General features: G+C 38.3%; 1 protein-coding gene and 2 long non-coding RNA genes across 4 annotated transcripts; 2 read left to right on the forward strand and 1 right to left on the reverse strand.

The window, feature by feature from the left end:
* Positions 1 to 552: 552 nt before the first annotated feature.
* Positions 553 to 22,069, reverse strand: efnb2a (ephrin-B2a). Its single transcript, XM_065251612.1, has 5 exons — positions 21,201 to 22,069; positions 8,898 to 9,181; positions 4,710 to 4,802; positions 4,184 to 4,291; positions 553 to 3,374 (listed from the first exon to the last, which is right to left on the reverse strand). Exons 1-5 carry the CDS (start codon positions 21,311 to 21,313, stop codon positions 2,977 to 2,979), a joined length of 996 nt encoding a protein of 331 aa, XP_065107684.1. The 5' UTR covers positions 21,314 to 22,069; the 3' UTR covers positions 553 to 2,976.
* On the forward strand, positions 15,575 to 17,610 carry LOC135733228 (uncharacterized). 2 transcript variants are annotated; one of them, XR_010526914.2, is made up of 6 exons: positions 15,575 to 15,631; positions 16,202 to 16,282; positions 16,422 to 16,495; positions 17,113 to 17,205; positions 17,374 to 17,437; positions 17,504 to 17,610. It is a non-coding gene; the product is annotated as an uncharacterized lncRNA (long non-coding RNA). The 2 variants fall into 2 exon arrangements; XR_010526915.2 differs by having other exon boundaries at positions 17,374 to 17,441; positions 17,504 to 17,603.
* LOC135733229 (uncharacterized) lies at positions 19,756 to 20,486 on the forward strand. The gene is made up of 2 exons (XR_010526916.2): positions 19,756 to 19,981; positions 20,331 to 20,486. It is a non-coding gene; the product is annotated as an uncharacterized lncRNA (long non-coding RNA).
* Positions 22,070 to 23,574: the final 1,505 nt, after the last annotated feature.

A 23,574-nucleotide genomic window follows, 5' to 3' on the forward strand; every position in this document is an offset into this window, starting at 1 on the left:
ACGCTCTCTTTTCAACTGAAGTGATTTGAGTATTTTTTCGTAACTTTTTTTTATTTGCTAGAAATGTGAGAATAAGGCTATCGTAACAACCGGGGAGCCATGTACAATACAAACAATAACGTATTTACAGCCTCTTATACCTACAGATGTACGGTGCAAAAATTTAGAGTCTCGTGAACTCAGGGTGACCATACAAGCAAGGCATTTTACAGTGGACTGAAGACACTTCTCCCAGCTTTTCGCAAACGTTCTGTCAACATCGGTGCAACATCTTACGCTACTACTCGAGTCCTATCACTCCTACAATGTTACTGGAACATTTGCGACGTTTGGGAAAGTGTCTTCAGATTCAAAGAAACTAAGGAGATTGTCATATTTAGCCCATATGGGATAGCAACCAAACAGCAACATGTTTGTAGTGTTTTGCAGTATGTGTGTCTAGTTTAAAAACAACTGCTCAGTCTTAGTGTGTCTGTGTGTATGTTTTCACAGTTTAACTCGAACCTACAGCACTAAGTAAAAAGAAAAATTAATAATAATAACACACCGGGGTTGTAACATTTTCTTATGCTGTATTGTTTCATTTAATTTCAGTGGTTAAGAACACTTTTCCATAGGTGAACGTATATCATCTTTTTCTCAATTGTTATAAAAATAAATAAAAATTGCATATTTGCAGATTTTGTGGCCTCTTACAGAGGCACAAAGCTCCGATCACACAAGGCTTGGCTTCTCAGCGAGATTCAAGAACCTCCATGAACAGGTGATAAAGAAATGGATGAACAGTTAATGTGGCCCTCATACAGTTTGTGGACATTAAAAGTCCACTTTTGGTAAACAAATTACAACTGAAGTTAATGTATGGTAAATGCAGGCTGGCATTGCTAAGGAAGGGGTTTGCACAAATGACAACACACGATCACAGGGACAAGACCTTTCTGTCAGGGAAAATGGGAATTACAGAGTCCTTTGGGAGCTGCGGACTGTGGGATTCACTGACCTTTGCTTAGTGGCTTCCTCTCTAAAATGAATGCTGGGTCTACTTGTGACCTCCGTATCAGTCATAAATCATACTTGTGTTTTCGTTCCTTCAGAAACCTCTCACAATTTGAGCCTGACAGATTCCATTTCATGCAATTTACTACATTTAGCCTTGACTCGTGGGTTAGGCATGCTTGCTAACCCACGTCTACTGCTTTCTTTCCAGATTAAGAGGCCTAATTTCAACTCAGAGCACATCTGAGCTTCATCGAGAGAGACAAGCAGGCCGGAGAAGTTGGTTTAGTCAGGTCTCCGTTAGACTTGCCCTTCCTTTGGTCCGTTTCTGGCCCTTCCCTCTCATTCCTTTCAGCTATTTTAAAACCCAACATGCTGTTTTCCCCGAGGGCTCCGTCCAAAGCCACCCCTTCCCTGGCTGTGAGAGCATGTGTGTGTGTGTGTAGTGTGGAAAGGCGGCTATTTGTGTAGGGATTGATGGAAAAAGCAAATAGCAAATGGAGAAATCGGTACGTTAACGGAAATCTCTAAGCTTGCATAATGTGCAGATCTTTCATAAATTATTCATATGTTTGCTGTTTTGCGCCCGTCTGCCTGCATCATAAATAAACTCCACTCACACTCTTTCCATCCATTTTGATCTACATTTTTAAAAAATCCTAAAGAGATGCTCCTACTAACTCTTTTGTGGTCAATTTAAAAAAAAAAATTAATGGTTATGATGCGTGTTGTGACATCCCTGTGCTTTTGAGCTATAAGGATTGCACAGCCTGCACTGGTAAATGTAATGGCAGAAATACTAGTAAAACAGGAAACTTGACATGACATGCAAATCTCTTCCAGCAAATGTGCCAGGGGAAGGTGGCTATTTTGTTTCAAAATGGCAGCTCATGCCACAGCTCAGTGAGCTTTGTGTAGAATCGCTCCCTTTTGTCTCTATTTGCTATGAATGGTCTTGCTTATGCTCCACAAAGATGATGAGGCTTTCAAAGTGCTGCTAAAGTGTCCATGTGGGTCCTCCACCTTCCCAGCAGGCAACAAGACAGCGACAACTGTACCAAATCTATTCATTTCAACTAACCTTTCTCCTTCGCTCCACCAGCCAGCTAACGTGTACTAAATGAAATGTGTCTACGTGTCTCCCACAGTACTCAGAAACTGCACATAATACCAGCACGAAAGGATCTCTAGTATGATACACATTAGTTCTTCAACAAAACAAATCTGCAACTGGGAATGACAGAAAGAAATGCAAGATGCATGACCGTACAAAAAGACTTCAAGTACACCTTGTAAAAGTCGTTTTGTAGAAGAGACAGAGGTGGACAAATGAGGCGAGTTAACGTAAATGAAAACAGTACAAGTGAATGCAGAAAAACGGGTGATGTCCTTTGAAATGTCCAACAGTACGCTCCATACGTCCGATGAGCAGGTGGACGGGAGCTTCCTGCTTCCTCAATAATTCTACTTCCTGTGGCTGTGACCAATGCGCTGCATTCACTTCCTGTTTTTGTGACAGGTCAGCCACGCTTATTCACTTCTTACGTCCAGTCACGTCTCTTCTCCGTCTCTCGTGTCTTTACAGGAGAATGCAGTGAAATAAAAGAGGAAGAATCATTTTCTTCACCTCTCTTTCATGCCCAACCCCTCAACCCCCCTGCTCGTGTGATTCACACATACTCCCTCATAAACACACTATAGTATCCTAAACGTCCCTTATAGTGCACGTCAATCCCCCAGAGGGATTCCTGTTTTCTTTAAAATTTTCTGTTTTGTTTTGCAGGTGCAAGAGCAGCGAATCAGGAGCTTCACTCCACCATCAGCATCTAAACTCGAGAGTAATAATCAGGAATATTCTTACAAAAACGAAAAAGACAGCCACGAGAGAGCGGGACGAGGGTGCGCTCAGGCTTCAATCCCGCCGTACGGGGGTTCATCGAGGGGCGTGTGGGGGTTGAAGTTAAAGTCAAAAAGTTTAAGTCACACTTTATAATAGATATTCGCCGGGCTCTGCGGCGGCATTTCCTGTACGATGTAAACGGGGTGTCCGTAATCACCGCTCACTTTCTCGTAATGTGGGCAGAAGACGCTGTCAGCAGTCCGCAATGGGATGATGATGTCACTCGGCTCAGAGCCGTTGTTGTTGCTGCCGCCTCCTCTTTTGGGTGTGGCTAACGTGCTGAGTGACAGCGTGGTGGCATGTTGAGGCGAGTGTTTGCGGTGACGTCGTCGATACTTCAGTAGGAGGAACACCAGCATGATGATAATGATGATGACAATGACGCTGGCTGAGGCGATGCCGGCAAACAAGGCGACCTCCGAACCGATGACGGAGGATTTATTTCCTTCTCCTTTTTCTTCTCCATGTTGAGATGCATCTAAGAGGAAAAAGAACAAAGGTGAGCATACCCACAAATCCAGTAGTACAGGAAATTAGCATACTGAAAAGAAATTCCTCAATGCTTCATAAGTTTCTTTGTGTGTGGTGAAACATTTATTTAGCAGACATTTATCCCAAGCAACTTTATCTGATAAGTACAATACTAATACTGGATTTCAAACCTAAAACCAGACAGTACAGAAAGGATACTTTTTAAAATTAGAAAGTGTCTTAATCTTAATAGCTATGAATTAGTGCTCAAGGAAGTAGTATATCTTCAGCCATTTCCTAAAATACATTCCTAACTATAAAAATGAAATGATTTGATAAAAAGCCACAGCCAAATTTGGCTTATAATAGATATCATCTGAGAAACTATGCACAAAGAGGTCATAAAAAGCCATGGACGTGAGTGCCACAATGTTTCTCAGGGGCTGGCAGAACAGATGAGCTGCTCATATTCACAACAAGACATGCGGATTAGTCTACCTGAGACACTCCTTTCAAATGACTTTGACGGCCATATGCTTCTATTTAGAGCGAAGAATGCGAGGGAAAGAAAGAGAGGGATGTCGAATTTTGCAATGACTGAGTTTCACCACGCCTATCCTGCTCTGTCACATTTATAGCTGCTTGTCAATTCATGTTTGTCTCTGTGCAGGTCATTGACGGATGATGACTGTCACTTGCTAAGCAAGAAGACAAAATGAAAACGCATAGCGAGAAAGAGAGAAATGATGAATCAGCAAACATCCCTTGCAAATTAAAAGCGCAGGAGTGTACGGTGATAAAGCGTGCGTGACTTACCAGGCTTGTCAAGTACTTCATTCGTTTTGGTGTCCTTGATCCCTGGGTCGTGGTATTTGGGGGGGTATCTGGTGGGGTAGTCTTTGGGGAAAATGGGATCTGAGGGGTCTGCAAAACATAGATAAGAAACACATTCATCACTCTGATACGTACATGGGCATTTCCATGGAGACCTATTACTTTCTCGCTGCTCGAGGAAATCAAAGTCTGCATGCATGCATTTGTGACTTATACAAATCATGAGCGTGTGTGCGTGCTCTTAATTAAAACACGGGCAGCTATGATTAATCCAGTGACCTTCAGTATGTGTCTTTGCGTTCGTGAGAGAGCGAGAAATTCAGCCGCTCTTGTTGGTGGGTGTGGCTATGGTAAGTCGCTGGTGAAGTGATTGTCATTAATTACGGTGCACGGCCTGCAATGGGTTCGGATTTTTAAACCGCTATATTGTTCAACACCCACATGCATGTCCACAGTAAAACAGTTATTACACACCCACATCTACACCGCAGCTGTAAAGATTACTCACTTTGTCCAACCTTCATGACGATTTTCATCCACTTGGTTTTACACACCCCTCCTTCCTGATTATCCAGCCCGTCCATCGTCCCATTAGACGTAGCTGGGAGGCAAAAAGGAAAGAAAACTTTAGCAACATGTCCTAAATATGCAAAAATGCTATTAGATATGCAAATCCATAATTAAGATTGTAAAAAGCTTGTACCAATTTACATGATGTCATTACATGCATAATTAACATAACCGGCGAATATTCATTCATCTTTATAAAATAGTCATCTATGCGCAGCACGTTCATAAATCATGTAACTAAACTTTTAGCAGTTCCTAAACTAAACTCCTGCAAGCCAGCTTTTATCACCCGAAATCGTGTTTGGATTGATGTCAGGACCCCCGCAGAATGATGCTTTTAAAATTTCATTGAGATACAGGAAGGATTAAAGGAATAATAAAAAGATGATTTTGTTTGCCGGGGAGGCAAAAGCCTGCAGCAGCAAGAGCGGGTGTTAATAATTTAGCAAATAAGGCACAGAGAGAGAGAGAGAGAGAGAGAGAGAGAGAGAGAGAGAGAGAGAGAGAGAGAGAGAGAGAGAGAGAGAGCTATTAATGAATCTGATGTCTTTGAAAGTGTGTAATGCTTTACCACACCAGATGTTTGTAAAAAAACAAGGGTGTAACAAAAAGTAAATTATGAAAAATTGATGTTAGACTGGTCTTAAAAAGTCAATTAATATTCATATTTTTTAATATAAAATGACAAACGTTTTATTTTCAGTGACAATAAAGCAACGGACTAGAATTAAAATTAAAGCAATTGTCAGCTAAAATACTCAAAGGGCCCCCTGATAGGCTTTCATGAACCTCAAACCAAATACACTCATCACAAACCGAACTGGGATATTTTTGACGTTATTATTTGTGTCTCTAAACAAATCCCTAACACTATCAACAGTATTCTAGCCACTGGTCCCACGTGTCTCATGTGGCCTTTTAATCAAACAATGCAGCTATGCCGTGTGTGTGTGTGTGCCCACGCCCGGCAGGCTTGTGGTCTATTGGGTCAGTAACGCAGAGGTAATGAGCTGCCAAGGGCTTAACGTCTGGTCAGCGTCCAGAACAATGTGGCCTGCATTCACAGCGAGAGAGACACAGAGAGAGAGGGTGTTGTAGTCTATGAGACGCCTGTCCCATCATCACTTTTTCCCAATGCTGCCACTTTAATAAAGCAGAAGGGGTGAGAGTGAATTTCTGTATGGCGTCACCATGAGACAAATCTTTCGGCTACTCCTTCTGTCATCCTGGTGCGTATTCAAGTCTTTGAGTCTGCAGCATAATTTTGGGGCGATTTCTCCCTTTTAGTATGGTCAAGCTTATTACATCTAAAGCTCCTTAAATGCTTGGATTCCTTTCAGTGTGTTTGTTTCTATACACACACACACATACATAAAAACAGCAGATCACTAGACAAAAATCACATGATTTTATGATCTCCCATTCCAGGTCGACAATTTATTTACAGACACGTGGCACACGTGTTCTTTAGTTTTGGTTTCCCTGAGTAATCCTATTTCACTTGCTGTCTGATCAAACTTGATATACTCATTTGGAAAAAATATTATTATAATTACTAAAAAGAAATACAGTTAGGGTTAGGTTTAAGGCCTGTGTGTGTTACAGCCATAGCCGCAACTAAGTACTGATACATGATAAGTGAAACCCTAGCAAGATCAAACCTGGCCGTAGAGTATCTTAAGTCCTGCACGACAAAATGGCAACCAGTGGGACAAGAAATTGACACCATTTATAATTATATTTCTGAAAACTAAGTACTATTCACCAAACTACTTAGTTTAGACAATTTCAGACAATATATGACGTATATAAAAATCCCTATTTTTTATGTGTGCATATATACAAATATATATTACTTCTACAATGCTACTAATACTTTGCTATTGCAAACCAAGCCAAAATGGCTATCTGAATGTAAATCTGCATCTGAATTATGATGAGCTGCTGTTCTGCCTAGATCGACATGCCATCAGGGTCACAAAGCTGCGAACAGCGCTCAAGCCAATAACAGGAGCTGACACACCACAACACACACACAAAACATTACACATCTTCTCTAATAAGATATGGCAGAGAACCTCGAAAAGCCCTTAGTGCCTTTGACCAAAGCCACACAACCACCGTCTCCCTCTTTTTCTCTCCGTCTGCATGTGTCTTCTCTTTCTTTCTGAGTCACAGTCAACAAATCACTAGCTCAACTGTTAACGTTAACAATATTGCCAGGACAGAAATAGACAATAAAAAAGGTTAAGTGTATGAGAATAAAAAAGCAGGGAAAATCGAAAATAAAAGATAGGGGCCTTAGCATCTGTCACTCTCCGTTTATGGGCCTGTAAGTTAAGTACATGATTTTTCTGCAAATAGCACACACACAAACATCATACTGAATCATACTGACTACAAGAAAAGTCAAACGCACACACAGTAATACAGTAAGTGATACTGATGCAACACTAATTAAAGCTTCAGATTAAATTCTCATTCAGCTTTTAAAAACACGACTTTGTCTCTCTTTTTGCACTTAGCTTGTAGTGTTTCTGTTAATGTATTTCTGGCTGATAAAATTTTATAGTGACATATATCAATATAAATGCATGCTGTTTAGACAAACAACTCAAAATGTAATACAAAGCTGATTGTGTGATTTTAATATGGAGGTCACTGCGAGGGGAGAACCCTTAATGTAAAATACAACTGCTTTATCTAGGCCAATGATATGATATATCACTTTAAACAAATTTAAACTACTGTTCATTTCTCCAGGGGCAAAATATCTGAGTGTACCTGTATAATTTACATAGATGGGGTTTAATATCTTCTCATTGTATCGTGTGTTTTTTCTTTTTAATGAGGCATTTCTGCTCTCTCTCTCTCTCTCTCTCTCTCTCTCTCTCTCTCTCTCTCTCTCTCTCTCGCACCATATTTAGATCATGTTTCTCTCTACTGGCTACCGGACGCAGGGCAGTCTGTCAGACAAGATCACATCAAGCTCATCTTCAAACACAAACACACACAATCATTTTAGAGTCATCAGCATCCGGCTGCAGATGAACAATAGAGAGCAATTTTAACGTCTAAGCTGAAAACACACGTACACAAACACAGACATTTGGCTTGCTGAACACGTTTGTGAGGGACCGAAATCATCTGATTGGTTTCTGAGCAGATCCATTTGATAAAGACAGAGTGATTAAAACAAGCTGTTAGGATTAAACTTTTTAATTAATGACTTATCGAATAAACCACAGCAGTCATACGGCTCTGCGCTAACACACACAAATCTCTCCACGTATACATACACACATGATTCGAGCAGGACAACAGGGCAATTAACATCTACAATGCCGCAAAATGAACTCATTTCTCTTTCCTTCTTTTTCCCTTTCACTTTTCCTTCACAAATTAGAGTAGCTTAAGAGAAACCGAGAGAGAGCAAAATAAAGGAGGAGCGAATTTCCCAGAACAGCAAAATTGGATTTTCTCTATATGCTGGAGGTAAACTTTCTACGAGCGAGCTAGGCAGAGTGAGTGAGAGAGAAAGAGAGAGAGAGAGAGAGAGAGAGAGAGAGAGAGAGAGAGAGAGAGAGAGAGAGAGAGAGAGAGAGAGAGACGGAGAGGAAACAGCCCTGAACTTACTAAAGGCAAATGAGCTTGATGCTGTTTATCAAAGCACACAAGTCTCGGTTTATATGTGTCAGGTACTCCCTTTGCTTATCTCAAACTTAACCCAATGTGTTTCTATAGCTTGCTTTGAACCTATATGTCTTTAGATAAAGAAAGTTTGTAGATGTGTGTGTTTGTGTGTATGCTTTCATAGTTAATGGTGAAATTTTACAAAAAACCTTTTTGTTAATCTGAAAATCACCAATCATTTCAGTCGACATAAACAAACACAAGCAGCCGTGATAAAAACGTGTCATTAGCTAAACACACGGACACAGTGACATGCTAAAACATCACTAATGTATTTTACGCAGCAAGCGCACCGTAATGTCAACATTCACCCTAGTGCTAAAAAAAACCACATAAATTTGACCGCAAGGCAAACATAATTGGCCAGAACCATTCGGAAAAGTGATCTAATGGTCTCAAACAGGCGTGTACGGATATCCACTGTCATACTTACAGATAATGTAGTAGTCTTTTCCCCTGAAGAACTCCAAGCCCCAGAGGTTTGGGCTGAACTCTTGGAATTTAAGAGTGAATTTGACGTCCTGGTCCGGTTTGACGCAGTTGAGTAAAGGCGTATCCGCCTTTGTGACCGTACAGGACTCCAGCTGTTCCCGAGGAACCATATAGAGTTTATAATACTCCACTCCTTCCATTGAGCCGCCCTCCACGCGTGGGCAAACTATGTCCATCTTATCCCCGATCTGTGGGTACAGCACCAGGCCCTGTCCTGGCACGAACCTACGAGAGAGAGAAACAGAGAGAGAAAGTGAGACACGACACATAATAAATTACACTCGCAAGACTCTGAGGTTGAGAAATACGCTGGATGGTCTAATAAATAATTAAAAGAATGTAATAAATTATTTAGCAGTGATTATAAAGCATAAAGCAGATTCTGAAAAAGTTACACTGGCTACTGAAAATGTGAGAAAGTAAGTGACGTGCTCTTAAACTGCAAGCTTTCAACAAAAACGACAATTCAGATCGTTTTCAAGTTTATAATGAGTAACAGAGCGAGAATGAGACAAAAGTGTTGACACTTTATTCGGATTTAATAATAAAGGCAAATGTTAGTGTCTTTGATGCCAAGGCCTCAAACATCAGGGCTGTGAAAACAAAATGATGTCATGAATAGCGTCGCTGCGCGCATACACACGCAGTGCGTTTCTGTGTACGGCATCAGGCGACGCTCACAGTCAACTGCCCCGAGGGACTAAAACAGGAGAAGCTGGGAAAACTGCTCTGGTGTGTGTGTGTGTGTGTGTGTGTCTGTCTGATGTGCAGCGGGTAGCTGTCAGGACTATCTGTACCACAGATCTAACTACACAAATCCTCTTGAGCCGTTTTCGGCATCAAAACACTGAACACTGGATTGCTATCTCGTTCATGATGTTTTATCTCTGCACTAGCTTATTTGAAAAGCCGAAATAGTGTTTGTGTGTTGTAAGATTTGCCTAGGGATCATTCAAAAGAAAAGGGTGCGACTCATGTATTCCCTGAGTAAAACATGATCACACCTTAAAGTTTATACACGTCTACAAATCCGTAAACTGAACACTGTAAGACTTATTTTGTGTAAATTTGCATTTGCATATAAACAAAATCTCTTGCTTACCAGAAAGCATAGCATACTGCCAAAAAATAGGCTATATTGATTTGCATCTCTATTTCAGACATTCCTATTAGTTTTTTTTTATTCACACATGATTGGTCGGACACAGAGCAAAGAAACAGAGAGACCGAGGGCAAATGCATCCTCCTTGTTACGACGCACAACATTTTAGCTCACCCACATTCCCATAGCTAGTCATTATCCTAAACCACAGGCTATACAAGGTCACCCCAAAACCCATACACTCACACATTCTGCTATTAAAGGGATGTTTCATGTGTTTGTATTTTACATGAGCCATTGTTAAAACAGTCTTTGGTAGTTAAAGTCTTGAGAGGGGGTGTTGGGGTAAATTGCAGGGGGTAGTTGTACAAATAAAGCCAGAGGTCAAACTCATGTTTGCAAATGGCTTTAATCCTCGTCTAAAAGACACACTTTAACATCCCAACTTTAGCCTTGGTGATTCTCCCAGCGGTCATAAATACTGCAGGACATGTGAATGTGGAAAAGAAAAGGATGACAGACGAAGGGTTTGCACACGTTTAACACAGACCGCTCATTCTGTTAACAAGACTGCAGCTGCACACAGAGAAGCCATTAAGCCAGAAAGTGTGTGCATGTGTTTGCGAAAGAGAAAGAGCAGTCAGGACATGTGCAGCGCATCTACGAAGAAACGACCACTCGTGGACATTTCTTCATAATTTTATTTGCGGCCCGTGATTTTTCCTTTTTTATCTCCGTTTCTCCCGCCCGGTGCAGCTGTTTCGTCTTTTGTCACTGTCTATTTCTCACCGACTCTTTCAGATTAAAATATTCGGTTTTGGCAGCGGTACTGAAAACTTGAGGCACTTCAAAATGAAGCCATTTCACTAAAGTTGTTGGCCACAGACATGAAAGAACCAAAAAATCACTACATTGGCTAATGAGCGTAAGACTTTCAGGACTGTCTTTGTCCACTTGCATGTGATTATGAAACTAAAGCTGAAAAGCAGGTCTGCTGGGACAACTGAAAGGTGTTAAATACCAAAGGAAAAGACATCTGTTTTGTTTTAATTCCTATTGCCTCTCCATATTTCTTATTCTTTGATGTTTTTTTTTTAGGGACTTATTGGGGGTCAAAGCCAGGCTCAATTACTAAGGATAAATTGAACACATGTTCTTAATACAAACTAATAATAAAAAACCTTTACTTTCTCTGTCACAGCATTTAGGAGATGAATCTTCTTGTATTCATATATCTTGCTCCCTCGTCCTGAAAATGCTTCCTTATCTTCATCCATCCCCTCTTTATTTCTGGAAATGCTGCCTTCATATATAAATCTTCATTATTTGCTTTCCCCTCTAGCTGCTCCCTTTCCCCTTTCTTTATCCCCCTGATAATCTCAGCCTCTAGTTGTGTGGGCCGAGTCGTGACATGGTGACAGCAGTAGCCTAATCCTGTCCCAATAGGACCACATGTGCTCTAACGACACTAGCGATGGAAGCATTGGAGCGAAGGCAACTAAATGTTTGACTTTCAATCATCTGACCAATACAGAGGTCTGTTGGAAATGGAAATCCATGGATACAAAGCAGGAAACAATAGAAAAGGACAGACATCTCAACAGCCCTAACATGCTTTGCAACAAATGCTTTGACACAGTGTCAGCTGACAGGGCAAAGCAACCAGACAGGCGCCCCATCCCTGTATATGCATGTCTGTCAACCGGTTTCTTTCTTTTCTCTTTTCCTTATTCATTCCATAATCCTGATGCACAAGTGCCATGTTATTAGTCCAATTTTATTCTTTTCATTACCCCCCCCTTCTACCACAGCAAACTTCATCTGTACAGCTAGACATCTTATTTTCCCTTCAGTCTCTTTTCCTTCCCACAGCGGTGTCACAATCCCACCCATCTGCTAATATGTTGACAAAAAAGACATGCCAAATTTCTAAAATGATTTACTTAGCATCTTAATCATAACAGCTTTTCATTAGCAGTCTATCAGAAGTCCTTGTGCCTCTAAACGCAAAGAGGAGGGGGAAGTTATTATTCACGTCCCACTCGCCTCTCATTCATTCATGCTGTATCTGCATGTGTATAAAGCCATGGATGTGTCCCCATCAGATCCCTGCTAAGACATGTAATCTCTTAATGAAGAGAGTGGGAACCTCTTTTGACTAAAAATGTGTAAAGCAGACTGCTTTTGTTTTCTTCACCTCTGACAAAATGGATTACCACAAGGAACAAGAAAGAGAAGGCGAAGAAGAGAGAGGAAAGAAATCTTTACGTGTCAGGTAAAGCAGCTGAGAGGTATTACTGTATAGAGGCACGGCGCTCTAAATTGTCACATTTTTGCAAAGGGAGGAAAGTAAAACAACCGTGTGTTTTTCTTTTAACGTCACACGTACAGACACTCGCTCAGTGATTCAGTATTATGGGATGCCTGTCTCTCGGCAGAAGGCCGAAGGGAGTACAGTACCAATTTTAAGCGCACTCCTACTATTATACTGCTCTGATACATTAGATGAAGGCATATCCCATTGCGCTCCATACTCACAAATACTGTACCTATGGGATTTATTTATCCATCGTCTTCAGACAATGCGCTCAGAGTTTATTGGATATTATGTTTCTAAAGTAAAACATATGAGAAAGAAAGAAAGAACGCCTGCCAACGTTTACAGTATATATAAATAGCTTGATTCAACCAACATCTTATCTCAATGTTTTGTAAATCTGGTTAAGATAAAGGCGGTAAAACAGCTTTTAATGATGTTAAAATACAGCTGTCAGCCACAACAATGTTATCAGCGACATCACCCTGTGGTCCTACAAAAGACAGATTCATATATGTGAAGCTGCCACCTCAACAGAATTCTGGGAATGTCCACTGTGGGTTATTCCATGGAAAACCAGCTCACCGAACGAAAATAATGCCTGCAGCAGATATGAGCCACATATTTACAGTGACATGCTGTTAGAGGTCACTTTATAGTTGCCATGGGTCTCGTTTTCACATACTAAATATAATTAATTGCAATAAAACAACAGCTTGTAAGTTCAAATAATTACATATTAAGTACATGTATTAATATTGTCTGTGTACTTAATAATAAACTCTAAAGTAAAGTGTTATCCACAAGGCTTACCTGTTTCTATAGAAACCATCTGTTATATGATTTATCTAGAATATGTTTTGGAAGAAACAAAGAAATTTGGCATTTTAAAGTAATTTTAACATTGTTTATAAAAGGCCGATTATCCATATCCATTAAACGCGCATATTTCAATAAAGTTAAATGAATTGCAATTGTGATATTTCTCTACTGTATTAAAATATAAAACACTTAAAATGGGAACAATGTAAAAGTAGCTTAAGTAGAGTAGGCCAGTGGTCATAGGCACTTTTGGCAAAACTGAAATACTTTAACACGTCTCTTTCTTTCTGCGATAAATTTCCTACGAATACAGAGTTTTCTATTCATCCATCATCTACCTCTAATTCATTTAGACCTCCCAGTTATGAGCATGGGCAATTTTCTTTCTTTTCAAAAAAGTTACTCGCATTTTCACAGCTGAGAAACTAAACAAATGAAGGAATAAACCGTATATACACGGATTTCCAAAGCGTGAAGCTGCAAAAATGTAGGCCGAGCATCTTTTGAACAATGATATAATCCCAACGCGTCGCGTGGAGAGACAAACGCTTTTGTGAATTACACACTTATTATTTAACGTACACATCCAGAGGACTAAAGACATGCGCTATATTACCTGAGTAATAAAGAATTATTATCAACAAGGGACACCTGTTCTGCGCTTTACCCATCCTGCACCCTGTCCCGTACAGGGAAAGGCTTAAAAGAGGGCATCGGCGTTGTGTAGACAACTAAACTTCAATTATTAAACACGCTAGAGTTTCACCTAAGGAATCCTTATGAACCGCGAGAGGCTCCCGCGCTGGGCACGAGACCCCTGCGAATTTCAAGGGGATGTTTTTGTTTTCACAACGCTGCTAGTCGACGCGTTTCTGCTCATTTAATCATTTTTTGAGATTTACTTAGATGTCATTTAGAAGCTGTGTGTCCACACTAGAACGCAATTACTTTTGAATCTTTTGTTTTAGAAAAATGCACGGTGTTCAAATTATGCATTATATAGAGAGAGAAAAATATACACCCTATTTCAATAATAGATTTCTCCATCACCACGTAGCACCAAATGAGGCCTGTTAAAAAGTAAACACGGCCTATCTATTAAGGCGAACAATGAAAAGGGGGTAATTGCTAACCTTTCAGGTTTCATTTTCTATCAGAGGATAGTAACGATAAGATAAAAATCGTGAGGTACAGTACTTGGGCCTTAACCGGTCAAAAACATTGATCAATGTCTTACCTTATTTGAACATTTTATATTGGTTAAATTACATTTATGACATAAACTTTACATGTATGCTTCCATAAACATCAAATGGCACATCAACAATTTTGTGCAATTAAACGAGTACGTCTCAAAATGTCGTAAATAATTATTTTAACTGTGAAATACACTTCAAACCACTCTGCGTAAATCATCTCCGAGTTATGACCTGAGATCCTGGGGCCATTTAAAACCATTCATTTCAAAGCGTTTCCCACAGATTTGCAACGCAGCACAAATAATTATAAGTTATTAGTTTTTATAGAAAAACTAACCTCAGCTCGACACATCACCACCTGCTCTTCTTACCCAGCGGGCATATGACCGACCTTCAACGTTGAAATTTGGTTGAAATTAGGTCAGTTGTTTGTTCAACGTTGAAACAACGTTGAAACAACGGTGAATGGTAAACGGTTGAAAAAGGTTAATAAAATGCTTAAAAATCAACGTTGAAATTTGGTTGAAATAACGTCAGTTGTTTGTTCAACGTTGATTCAACGTTGAAACAACGTTGAAACAACAGTGAAGTAAATGGTTGCAGAGAGACAATAAAATAATGTTTTATAATATGTGAATCATTCAGAAAAAAAATTAAAAACTCATTTTATAAAATTGATGACATTATAAAAGAATTTAACAAATAATTGAATATACAGGTAGCGACGTAATCTCGCGAGATTACACGAGACTGGACTGTTTTAACGGCTGTCTTCGAGATCTTGCGTATCACACGAGAAAATGCTTCAGAGAAAGAAGAGGTAAGGAAATATAAGTCAATGTAAACGCATAACGTTATTTTATTCACATATACAAAGTGGTATGACAAAAAAGCACGATGTCAAATCGGGTTTTTTTTCTGTTAGTTGCGAATGTATTCGTTATAGTAGTTAATTTGCTAGTCCACGGATGTTCCCGCCGAAATTGGACTTCGTTATTATGAATATTAATAAATTAATATGAGGTGTGTTTTTATCAACTTAACCACTTGGTTGTTTTTGCTTCAGAAAAGCAACTAGTTATAAATGTAAGCGCTTTTTTGGACAACTTCGGTGAAAAGTGTTGATTTCGTAGTTCAGTCAGCGTAATTAACTTGTATCCGAGAGGTCTTACAGGCGCCACAGACACCTATCAGCCTTTTGTAAGGAGGAGCAGCTCGAGTGCGGTGCGGTCAGTGTAAGCTGCTTAGTTTCTCAAATTCATATTACTGATAAAGTGTTAAAACTTAGATGAGATGTTGGTGTTTTATGGCTCACGAATTCGCAATAACGGATACGTATAGCAGTTCGTGTTAATGACATTAATCCAAACTTATTGATGACGTGATAACATGGGATGATGGGCGTCGAATCCCATATTAATCATGCTGAGGTTTTCTCGACGGGGTAATGTGTATAAATGCAGTTATAAAATTAAAAGGGACAAGATAGTCGACGTGACCCTCATGTTTCCATGGCAATCAGTCAATTACATGTTGCGCTTATGATCGCACCTGCGGTCATTCGCGCAGTATCCATGATTTTAAGCGGCATGAAACACTTAAGTTAACTCCTTTGTACGAAAATATCATGTCGTGTAAGTTGGCATGTTCTATTCGAATTGAAATACATTGTAACGGTGTAATTTTTCTTACTTGTTGAATAGTTAGCAAGTTTTTTATGGAAATAGAAAATATGGTTATCTAGACAAATATGCTCTTGTTTTTAGTATATTTTTATAACTCTTTTGTAATGTCTTCGTTATCAGAGCCCTTCAAATTAGAAAAGTGAGGATGATCTTGTCAATGCTGAGATTTTCATGCATCAGCAGCCACTACATCTGGATCAGGTAATGTTGTGTTTACCCTGCTATTCTACAGTATTTACTTAAATGCAGTATGCAAGTGTATGTATTCATGTTCTGATAAAGTCATTATAGAATTCTCTTCCAATATTGCACTAATTTTACTTTTTTATATTTTGTCAAGATTGAACAAGAAACAGACAGCAAGGGTTGTCAGATCAGAAACAGAATGACACACAAACACAAGAAACTTCACAGGTGAGAATTGAGAGTGGCTTTTTAAAAACACCTGCTACTTGTTTCTCAAGACTGGTTTATCATTGTCATTAGGAAAATATGAGAAACTAATTTAGGATACAATGGTTACTTTTCAGCACAGCAATTAATTTCTTTTGTACGCCACTGTTCCTTCTACAGTATGTAGGCCTACATATTTCAAACACTTTGTTTTCAGTAGACAGAGACAAAAGTTAATCCAGTTTTCAGAGTGGATGTTGATGCAAGTTTTATAGAGGCTTCATATTGACAGAAAAAAATGGGTCTTTGTGGTGGTGTATTTGACAGCATTTATTTGTTCTTATCTTTATGTGTTATGGGTTTAATCATAATTTTTTTAATTGTCAATGAGCTGCCACCTACCCTTGTAATGCACCACCAAGATACCATGTTGTAATAGAAATCCGTAATTTACCATTTCTTTTTTGTGAAGCGTCTCCCCTAAAACCTTACAATGCATTTAATATTTGTTTTGTAATCAGATCAAGTTCTACTAATCCTAATAATTAAGATGCAGTGTTTTGTATTTCACAATTTATGTTTTCTTTTTAAAAGGGGCTATGACTTGTTTTTATTTTATTATGTGTTTTAAATTCTAGGCAGATCAACATGCAATTTGAAGACGTGTGATAAAATACAGAGAGGTGAAGTAGTGTGTCTTTCCAGATGCCCAAATCATTCCCCCTTAAAAGGTAATGAATAGTGTTATGACAAAAAATTTAAACATTCTTAATTTCTTTAAAAGTTGTACTTGGGCCACAGTTTTCTGTATTTCTTACCACAAGATTACATTTATATTTCTATACTAATGAAATATGTTTTTCTTTTTCCAAACTTTATCAAATGCAATGATCGCTAAGATGAGCCTGAAGAGGAGATTTGGGAAGATGCTGTTTCATAAGTCGCTTTGCCAGATCACCTGTGGTAAGTTTGTAAAACATATATTAAAAATAGGATTATAACATCTCCTAATCAAAAGTTTTTGATCAGGTCGGGATGTCTGCTAACAAGATGCCTTGCTGGTCTGAGCGAGTTTAAAGTCTTACACAGACAGTCCAGAAGTTCTGAAGTCCATCTTCGATTTCATTGGTAAGGGACTACACCAGGGGTCGGCAAGTAACTTTGGCCGCGGGCCAAATTTTTTTTTAGCCAGTAGATGGCGGGCCAACTGCTGTTGGCACACTTACGTCTTATTTTGAATTAGCCTAGTATAGGCTATCTGATCTTTTGTCAAGAAACATTGTCTTTATTTCCTATTTAAAATACGAAAGACGGCATTAAAAATGGCTAAAAACATGGTTATGGGTCTGTGTATCATTCGTTCAATCGTTTTTTTAAATTAAAAACAAAAATGAAAAAATTAACCACCACGGGTTTTCTGATTGTGTGCTCAGATAAAAAATTAATTACTGGATTAGACAATTTTTTTATTTAACACCTTTATAGGCATAATATATAAATGAAATCATTTTAAACAGATCAAGTACTATTAGTGGTAACATTACAGGCATTTATGCTCTCATGAAAGACTCTTATAGTCCGACTTTTGAACTGTATTCCTTTTTTTATTAATATTTATCCGGGACACACACATACACACCTAAGGTTTAAGGAGGTCTCCGCTTTTTGTCCAGCTCCGACAAGGTTCTATTCAGTAAACCGCTTAAAATACACTCTGTGTTCACCCGCTTTATTTCCCGACCTGACGGGTCCGCAAAACTTAACGTTAGATCTCGTTCCCAGAATCTCAAATTCAATGTCTCTATAACAATTATAAATGTTATACAAAAATTGTGTTCGTGCCAATATAAATATTATTTTAACATTGTATTGTTAGCAGAGAAAAAATGTCACAGAAAAAATAATGAAATATAAATAATAAATTAAATAGGACAAAGCCTCTCACTCAAACCGAAACCATTGGTTGCAGAGTTGCTGTTCAAACAAATTGCTGAAAATCCTCCTTTGCCAAATTTATTTTTAAAAGGAGGTAAAGATCAAAGAACTATGCGTTAGGAAAATTAATAATGGCTTTATTTTAATAGACATGTAAAACCATATTTTGGCGGATTACTTTCATTTTTTAACGAATTTACCTGCCCATTTAGTCTTAATAATTAACGGTAAACGAACTTGACTTGCTGTCGAACCTAAGGTCGGGCTCGAGCCCCAAGTTCAAGTAACAGAACAGAACAGTAGATTCCTTTAAAATCTACGTTAAAAGTGTAATAGTTAAAATATTACTGCGTAAAAGAGTTTATTTTATCATATTTTGTGTAGTGGTTTCTAAATGCCTGCAATTACTTTTCAGTAATTTGCAATGTCACGGAGTTAAACGTCTTCATGCGTGACGCATTGACATGATTTACGAGGTAAATTTGCAAATGATTCATGAAGTCAAACCTCTGCAATTATTTGATTGATTGTGTTTTAGAAGTATGTTCAAAATCTAATGACAGTTATGATCGCGGATGCGCTGGTAGAGAAAGAGAACGAGAAAGAGCGGCCGGTTAAGATTAAACTAGCTATTATACGCATTTTTTTCAGGACATTCTTGCGAGCCGGTGGCAACTTGTCCACGACGCAAATATTTTTTTATCAGGTAATACATATTATTTGTCAGTGTGTTATACGCGAATAAATAATAATGAAAAAAGTTCAAAAGTCGGACTGTAAGCGAATGAGACTTACCGGAAAGGTTTCTATTCAAACCCTTATTAAAACCCTTATTAAAATGTAATCTGTTAGTACCTGATCTGTTTAAATTTATTTCATTGTTATATGTCTGCTAAGGTGTTCAATAAAAATTTGTCCGAACCCGTTTTCATTCATTTTTGTTATTTTTGATCTGAGCGCACATTCAGAAAACGAGTCGTTTGATTTTAGTTCAGGAAATAAATAATAGAAAAACAAGTCTTTTTTCTTTCTTTCTTTTTTTGGTTTTGATTTGAAAAAACGAATGAAGGAATGATACACGGGACCATTTTTGTAAACTGTTATTTTAAAATAAAAAAGTGTGATAAAAAAAAAACGGATTTCAAATTAATCCGACGGGCCAGAAAATATTACTGGCGGGCCACTTTTGGCCCGCGGGCCGCCTGTTGCCGACCCCTGGACTACACAAAAGGCTGTTTGACCCACACGTAAAGCAACCTGTCAGTGTTTGCTTTGTTAAGCATCTCATTTGGGCGTGTTGAAAATTTAAAGTTAATATCACTTAAGCATTCAGTATTGGATTCATTTGTAACCAAATCGATCAGAAGCACCATTCACTACCATAGTATTCTTTTATCCTACTATGTAAGTCAATGGTGCTTCTGGTCATTTTGGTTGCAGACATTCCTTAAAAAATCTTTGTGTTCATCAGGACGCTTTAAGGTGTAGAAACATCTCAGCAACCTCAAGAGAAATTGGAGGCAACTGAGCTAAATTGCAGATGTTGTTGCAAAGGGTCTGAATATGTATAATGTAAATATGATGTGTTTTCTTTTTTCATACATTTGCAAAAATTTCTAAAATTCTGTTTTTACTTTGTAAAAATATCTAAACAATTACAGTATCATGCAACAACATAAAATTGAAAGTGAAAGGTGTATGATTTCTGAATGCACTGTAGATGATCTTAATTGAACCTCATTGTCATCTTCGTAAACACAAAAGCTTTGTTCTTTCATCCGATGGCTATGCAATGTTTCAAGTCAGACTATCAAAGAAAACGCATCTTGCCCTGATGTACAATAACAAGATTTTTTTGTACATGGGCTAAAATGCAGCATTTTTTGAAAATTAAATATCTTGTTTTTTCCCCCCTCTTTAGATGCTGTCATCGTATTAAGTACAGCATGAGCCAGAATAGATGGGTGGTGGTGGCCATAAGAAGACTGTCAACTAAACCAACAACAAAATTCATATTTGCAGTTTTTCTTGAATAAAGTTTTTCTATTCAGATTAATAAAATGACTTTTAAACATGATTTTGTTTCATATTTTATGATTTTATTCTATATTTAGAAAATTCCACTTCTGCACTATTAACTGGAAACCTAACAGTTTGAAAGAATGTGTTTTATCCATAAAAAAATATTTTTAACAGCTTCTTTCATGTTTATTTGGAAAGGGTAGGCACCTGCCATCTTATTTGTCCACATTTAAACTTTACCTTCCTTAAGTGTTTAGTTTTATGAATGGGGTTGTACTGTAAGTTATGCGTAGCAAGTTGCATTCATATGATAATTGCATTAAAAATGACACGTTTACAGTAAATCATTTAGTGAGTATTACAGTGTAAAGTAAAAATCTATATTTAGTGTTAAAAACAACAAGGAAATAGAAGGTTGAAATTGCGTCATGATATCAACCATAATTCACCTATGTTGAAAGTGTGACGTTGAAACAACGTCGTGATTTCAACGTTGAAATTTTTTGCAAAACCGAAAGGTAATCCAACGTTGATTCAACGTTGGTATCTGACGTTGATTCAACGTTGAATCAACGTTGAAATGCCGACTGGGTATATTTACAGTATGATAAAATGGATGCGTTGGCACTACATGAAGCTAGTTTATAATGTTTTACTGAACATTGTCATTTAAAAATCACCCACTTTCAGGAATTAAATATTACCCTAATGAGAAAAATAAACAGCAGTTAAATGTGACTGACGGGGCTTTGCGGACTCGTGCACTTACTTGGTATTCGTCGTGTTCCAGTATATGGAGTCGAGAACGAGCGCGCGGGACAGGTTCACCTTGCACGCGATGACTAAAACTCCAAAGTAATATCTCCACAGAGAGTCGCCCATCGTCCGTTATGACCGCTGCGGTCAAATTCCGTTTCGCGGGAATTTCTAATATGAAAAAATAAAGAAACTAAAAAAAGAACACGTCTTGGAGTGACGCGTGTGACAATCAATATCCCCGTTCCAGGAGAAAAAGGCAAATAATGTATAAAAGGAACCCGGTTAAAAGTGAACCATCCCAAAGAGAAGAACTACTCCTCTAATAGTCCTGCTCGAGATGACAGAAAGCAGCACCGCGGACAGCAGACAGTTTCTCATTCGGTAAAATACACTTCTGAGTGGAGCACTCTCCGATCAACCGGCTGTGGTGAGCACGTACATTCCTCAGAGGAAGGCGACCAGTGTCGTCGCCGCCGTCGTGCTGGATGTCCGTTGAGACATGGAAGTTAATCCCCTCGATTTGGATAGAAAGCCAGGCAGGTACCAATTCCAAATGCAGGAAACCCAAGCTTGTGTCGAGGTATTCCGTTCAGGCACACGAGAGAAAAATGCCAGAGTTGCCAAAATGAATGAGGCAGTTTGGAAAAGATGGGCAATAATTAAATAATTGCAGCCTATTGGATGAAGGAAAAAATAAGGATGATAAATGACTGAAAATAAAAAAAGAAAATGGAAAGATGAAGTCAAATGAAAGTTCTCATGGGTCGCCGTGGAACCCGCTCTATAGCAGAGAATAGCTGCGACGCGAACCATACAGGTCCGGATTGAAATGCTGTGCGCGTCAATAGTGGGACTGCTCCTTTCTCCGCGAGTCTTTACTGCAAGTAGCTGTAAGCGTTTACAACGCGGAATATTTGTCAGAGCGAGTTTTTTCTGACTCCTCCCACCTAGCGTTTCATTGGATAGGTGGCGATGGAGAGAAACCTGTCAATCAAACCGTCGCCCTGTGACTGGTCTAGCCATATGGGTCTAGCCATGAGAGAATATTTCGGACTTCAGGTCCGTCGCTCCAGATTTAAAAATTAAGAAATAATGAAACTATCGCATATAAAAATTATTATTGGAACTACTGTTGTTAGTAAAACGTATTAGTATACTGGTAAAGTTTAGGCAATATTATCATGCGTTCTGTTGATTATAATTTATTATGTTTTTATTAGGTTTAAATATATAGGATTCATAGCATTTATAAAAGTCTATTCCAAATCCTTTATGGCCAACATCTTCAAATAAAGGCATTTATTTAGGTTGAGGTCGACAGAAACGGGCATCTAAATGAGAGGAGGATTCATTCAACGGACAACAGCGCCCACTAGCGCTCAAACAGACTTTACCTTGTGCTTTAAAAGTAAGTACTTTCATTCGTTGTTCATGTAAAAGTTTAGCACTGGCTATCATTTACGTCTAAAACTAGTGGAATATCAAATCATGAATTTAGTTAATAGTAATCCAGAATTTTATATGATTTTTATTGTTGTTATATAGTGCACAGTAACACTTTATAACTAAATGTGTTATAGAAAATGACCAAACTGAACTAACTTTAAATTAAGCAAAACAGGGTTAAGTGTAAGTAAAATACATGTATATTCATGTAAATAATAATTTATAACAATAATAATTTAAAGGTAGAATAAATGTATTTATTACAGACACTCAACTGTATTGTTAAAATGTTAGGTATTGTTAATGTCATTTAAATTAATTCAAAGATAACTATTAAAGGAGAAATATTTTCGCATGCTCACCATTAAGGAAACAGCACTTCTAAAGCTAAATTAGAACTCAAGTGTGAAAAAGTTTCCACACTCTCCAAAGGCTTTAATTCAATCAGCGTATATTTATTATTGTCGGCTGTTTTCTGAAACGGACAGATTCCACATCGAAGCGACAACTGTGACACTACAAATGTTGAATACACATCTGCTCCGTTCAGTAAAGTTTATTAACGTGCTACATCAAATTAATTCCAATTGTCTTATTCAGATTACAGTGTTATTTTTTCACGTATTGACATATTTTTGTATATAGGAGATTTATATAAAAGAATAAATATTGGGTATTCATAAGTTGGGAAAAGACTGTCCTGATGGCGATAAAGCCAGCAAACGTTGACAAATGCAAAGGTAATCAATTATTTGTTGTGCACGGCTGGTGTGGTTCTTCTCCCACATTACCAAGACAAAAGCAAACAATAGGACGAACTAACACAACTCTAGAAAGCGTCTTCCCTACAGGAAAACACGGAAACGACGAGTTCCTGAGTTGTCTTAAAATAACCAACGCAGAGGAATCTCGGTGTCTTGGTTAGGAAAACATGCTAA

This window comes from Paramisgurnus dabryanus, chromosome 15 (genome assembly GCF_030506205.2).
Source record: "Paramisgurnus dabryanus chromosome 15, PD_genome_1.1, whole genome shotgun sequence".
Lineage (NCBI taxonomy): Eukaryota > Metazoa > Chordata > Actinopteri > Cypriniformes > Cobitidae > Paramisgurnus > Paramisgurnus dabryanus.

Bases quoted from the DNA above. Each gene is read 5' to 3' on its own strand.
- efnb2a (XM_065251612.1), bottom strand. From the start codon at position 21,313: ATGGGCGACTCTCTGTGGAGATATTACTTTGGAGTTTTAGTCATCGCG. The intron at 4,803-8,897 runs GTAAGTATGACA...TTTGCCTCCCAG, and splicing joins AAAAGACTACTACATTATCT to CTACGTCTAATGGGACGATG. The intron at 4,292-4,709 runs GTGAGTAATCTT...TATGTTTTGCAG, and splicing joins CGTCATGAAGGTTGGACAAA to ACCCCTCAGATCCCATTTTC.